At 25.3% G+C, this 5,185-nt stretch overlaps 1 protein-coding gene across 1 annotated transcript; it reads right to left on the reverse strand.

Moving 5' to 3' along the window:
• Nucleotides 1–474: 474 nt before the first annotated feature.
• Nucleotides 475–2,024, reverse strand: LOC107462755 (MLP-like protein 34). The gene is made up of 2 exons (XM_016081394.3): nucleotides 1,736–2,024; nucleotides 475–1,020 (listed from the first exon to the last, which is right to left on the reverse strand). The coding sequence occupies exons 1-2, from the start codon at nucleotides 1,923–1,925 to the stop codon at nucleotides 749–751; spliced, it is 462 nt and encodes a 153-aa protein (XP_015936880.1). The 5' UTR covers nucleotides 1,926–2,024; the 3' UTR covers nucleotides 475–748.
• Nucleotides 2,025–5,185: the final 3,161 nt, after the last annotated feature.

The following is a 5,185-nucleotide window of genomic DNA, read 5'->3' on the forward strand; positions in this document are numbered from 1 at the left end:
TTATGAGAAAATTAGAAAATTATTTTTTAATTAAATATTTTAAAAATATTTTTATTATTAAACAATACTTTTAACAATAATTTGATAATTCAGATATTTTTTTGATTTACTCATTATGTTTATGCGAAAGTTAAAAAATTAATTTTAATTAAATATTTCAAAAATATTTCTTTTATTTAAAAAAATACTAATTTGATCATTCAAATATTTTTTCCGATATACTCATTATGTTTATGAGAAAGTTAGAAAATTAATTTTTAATTAGTTAATATTAGTCGATTTAATTCAACGTTTAAATTTTTAATTTAAAATTTAGAGTTAATAATTTTTAATTTAAAATTTAAATTTAAAATAAATAAAATTATTTTAAAAATTTAACTTATGTATGTTGCCCAAAAAAATTGATTACCTATCGTTACTCTAATTTTTATTAGACATACACAGATACTTTCAAGTTTCCACACATCCATGGCATAAACACAACCAACAAAAAAAATCATTAACGATGATGACTTTACATACATACATACATACATACATACGTACAGTAGTTCAATCCATTCAAACGACGGATAAACATACATGTAAGGTTGGAATTTAAAAACATACTTCCGTCCTTATTCTATTGTTCACCGAAGTTCACACTTATTATTTAATTTATATGAACACTTCCAAAACAGTCCCGAAAACCTACCCCTTATTAAATTCCAACCATGCATATAACGTGTTTCTAATTTTTTAGTAATTATTATGCCTTGAGAAGATGAGCATCCATCTCTTTAGTACATTTGTCAAAGTATTCCATGTAACCATAAGGAGCTTCTATATTATCATTAATTTTCTCATATTCAAGTGTCCATTTAGCTGAAACACTTCCATTGCTGTTATCAATCTCTTGAATGGTGACCTTCAAGACCTTATACTGTTGACTTATATCTCCATCAAAGAGATTGAATTTGATTGTCTTGTTCTTCTCATCAATGGATTCAATTGTCTCCTTGCATGTAGTTACTTTACCATCTGTTGCTTGACAAAAATCAAATTTAAAAAAATTAAAAAAAAGGAAAAAATTTGAGGAAACCTGAGAATAATTATGTCAATTAGTTAACATAATTACATACAAATTATGCTAGTCCTTTTGTTTGTCTTAAAATTTTGTCTTTTGTCTTGGAGACAAAATCTATTTTTTGTTTATATTTTTAGGAACTATAAAAAAATACTTATAGCTCTCTTCTAATAATCTCATTCATAATAGAATTTTTAAACAAAATTCATATAATTCTCACTAATATTATTTCATAGTAAGAACGAACTTTTTTTTGTTGTAAATGGAGGGAAACTAATTAAATTTAATAAAATCTCAAATTAAAAAAAATATTAAAGATATAATTATTTATGTATCTCCTTCTCAAATTTAATTTTTGTAAAAAGTGGTATCATAATATAATATTAAAACTTCTATAATAAAAAAATTTAAAATTTGATTCATATTGAACTTTAATAGAAAGAATTTTAGCTTAAAATAAATAAAAAAAGAAAAAAATCATAAAAAAAATTTATGTAAACCCAAAAAATAACTCTTACATAAAAAAAGACGTATTAAAAATATAATTATTTATGCGACTTTTACCATAAGTTTAGGTTTTTGAAAAAATGATACGATGACAAATAAAAATTCGACAAGATGCTTTCTTTTAATTTACAAATTAATTGATTTAAAATTAAGCTTGATTACCCATAACATATGTCCAGTGTTTAACCGAACCGCCGATGCTGTGCCAGTCCTCACCCTGATGCAGCTTGGTGTGATGCACTCTTTCACAAATATTTTGAACTTGGTGGAGAGATTTTGATACAAGATTAAAGAACTTTCCAGCAGGTGCATGGATCACAATTTCAATACTAAGCTTACCACTCAGTGCCATTGTCTTAAGAAGGAAACAACTACTATGAAGCAAGAAATCAGATAATACTAATAATGTAATAAAGCTAGCTAGCTAGAACATCTGATGGGAGATATGAGACAATGAATTCAGGTTTGTAGGACCTTATATAGAAAAATAAGCTACCTACTATATTGTCACCTTGTTCCTCATCACTATTTATTGCACTGCTAATACAAAATTTTAATCAACACAAGATATAGTCAATATATGTTATTTTACTAGTAAATATCAACCCGGTACTTGTCTATTTTTCAAAATGGCAAGACGACCCTTAATAAAAAACACGTTTTATTATGGTCTCTGACCCTGTACTTCGTCTGCCAATTCGGTTTTTTGGTCAATTTCACGGCGAAAACTCGATAGAAATTTCTAACGTGTCAGGTTAAAAAATGGACATGAACCTAATTGTTTCTAAATTTAAATTGGTTAGGGGTTTATTTGTCCATATTATTTTTTAAACAATATTTTTTAATTATTTTTTTATTCATTATATTAATATTCTTTTTTTAATAAAAAAGTACAAATTAATTAATAAATTATTCAAATTTAAAAATATCATTTATTATGAAACTAAATAAATAATTTTTAAATATAATTTTTAAATATATAAATAATAAATATTAAAATAGGGTTAATACATTAATAATAATAATAACCCTATGATATACTATTAGTGTGATTTAGACAATTTTTACAATAAAGTAGAAACTAATGAACACATTATTTGATATATATTAAAATTCCTTTGAGTAATATTAAACTTAATTTTTTATCTTTTAAAACTAAATTAATAATTTCATTTGATATCTTTGTATTAAAATACACTATCAGCAGGTTATTAATACTAAATGAAATAAAACATAATGTATATTATGAAGACCATTTATAAATTCATTATTTATATATTAGTAATGCTTAGTATATTCTATATTTATTATGGTTTATTAATATTTTTTTTATAATAGGTTTGATTTATATTTAATGAAATCTAACGGTTTATAATAATAAGACACATTCAATAAACACAAAATTATTGTACTTATTTTAGACATATCCCATTTTAATAATCATTTTGTTATGATTTTTCACTATTATTATTGCTCCTTAGCCTCCATAATAAAAATGTAACATAGTTTATAATCTTGTTCAATAAACAATGGTATATGAGCTTGTTTTGCCAACATCTTTCTTTGTGTGTCTCTCTGTGATACACGGGTAAGTTTTTTGTAAATTGATTTCATTCAAAACTTTAATTTCTATACATTGATTAAATGTTAGTGTAAAATTTTTATATAGTTCCATATATAAAATTTAAATTCCTTTTCGTCACTATGGTTAATTTATCTAAACTATTAGTGTATTTAAGTATAGTTATTTGATTTAAATAATGTCAAAATTCAACTTGAAGCTAACCATGAGAATCGACATGAAAATTGGAATCCACCTGTGAGTACAAGTCAGCCACTTCCAAAACAACTTGTAGCTATAGCACATTTAATTTACTCTCTTTTGCTGGTACACATAATAATATTCATAATTTATCTTCCTAGTTCTTTGTGCATATCATATATCTATGATATCCATATTTTTGTCTGCTAATACATCACAAAGATAATTTGATTTCTTTTTTAATCAGGAAAAATTCTCCTCTCTGATTAACAGAAAATTTTTTCCCTCTTGAGAAAATAGGAAACATCATTCATATACAGTTTGGAATATATTTTGAATTCTTTGCAACATTTTGTAGAAAATGGTGAAGCTCAACATCCCAGACTAGACATTCTAGGACCTGATCACTCACAACACAATCACAAGATAGATCATATTGGTAATATACTGATTTTAAGTATTTATTCATTTACAGTTGCTTCTTGAATAATATGTATTTTTCTAATTGATAGGATTATAGGAAGGTAAGGTTTCTTCAACTCTATTCAAGATTAGCGAAACTTCAGCGAATACTTGGGGGATTCTGCAGCTGCAATATCACCTTCTTCTTCATTTAACTCCATTCAACAACTTGGTCAAAGGAAATTCTCCGCAGGATCCCAGATAGGAAGGTCCAGCTTTCAGAAGCTTATGGAGCCTAAGCCCCCTTAAAAATACCTTAAAGCAGATTCAATACTTGATACCTTTAAAATTGTTTATTCTGCATATTCATTACTTAGTAGTTAGTATTCTACATACTAGCTATGTGTTTACTAGAAAGTTTTGTGCTAATGTGTATTCAAGAACCAGATCATTTTTATTGTATCTCATGCATATTCTTTACTTAGTAATGTGCAGATTGATGTGGTTTTTTATTTGAAAATATCAATTCATTTCTATTGATTCATAGTGTTTTCTTCCTCAAAAGAAACCATTTATTCATCATAGTGTTCATATTTTTTTTTTAGTAGTGTTCATATTGTTCATCTTTTTTTCATAGTGTTCATCTTGTTTAAATATAATAATTGATGGTAAAAATAATTTTAAAATTAAAAAAAGATAGATATTTACTTCTAAAAAAGTAGCATAATATAATTAAAAAATGCTTTAAGATTTTAACGATAATAATAATAGCAACTAAAAGAGAATAATATTGCAATCTTAAAATTAGTTTTAGTGGCCATATAAGTTGCCAATAAAATGGCCGCTAAAAGTTATATACTTTTTGCGACTATTAAAAAAGTTTTTACCGGAAAATGTTATAATTGCCGCTAAAACCTTTTTTCGACAAAGGATAAGACGATTATGTCTAATTGTTGGTAAAAGTATTAGCGGCAATAAATTAAAAATAAAATAAATAGCCTCTAAAAGTGATTTTTTTAGTATATATCCATAACAAGGATGCTAACAGGGACTCCTAACAGAGACTAAACTTGTCCCCGACAATAAATAGGAGGGGGAGGGGCGGGGATTGAGGTACCTGCTCCACAAGCTAAGGATTTGTGAAATCTTCACGAAAAAAATTTATTTAAATATCCTTGTCTATATATAAATTATATGTAAGTAATCCTAATTCTTTTTATTTTAATTTATATGTCGAAAATTTTATATATATATTATTATGTTAGAATTGTGTTTGATTTAATACATTTGGTTGAATTATATTAAATTTTATTATGGTTGTGTTAATTTTGTTTAAAAAAAGTTAAAATTTAATATCCATGAATACTTGGTATCTACCTCCCCTACCAAAAAAAAAACATTTTATTAAATGAGAATGGAGGTGGGAGAGAGAAAAATAGTCTCTTAAC

The sequence above is a fragment of the Arachis duranensis genome, chromosome 8 (assembly GCF_000817695.3).
Source record: "Arachis duranensis cultivar V14167 chromosome 8, aradu.V14167.gnm2.J7QH, whole genome shotgun sequence".
NCBI lineage: Eukaryota > Viridiplantae > Streptophyta > Magnoliopsida > Fabales > Fabaceae > Arachis > Arachis duranensis.

What these genes read in the sequence shown, in the direction of transcription:
- LOC107462755 (XM_016081394.3), bottom strand. Translation starts at nt 1,925, where the DNA reads ATGGCACTGAGTGGTAAGCTTAGTATTGAAATTGTGATCCATGCACCT. An exon ending in ACACTGGACATATGTTATGG is followed by an intron (nt 1,021 to 1,735) that starts GTAATCAAGCTT and finishes GTCAAGCAACAG; the next exon opens with ATGGTAAAGTAACTACATGC.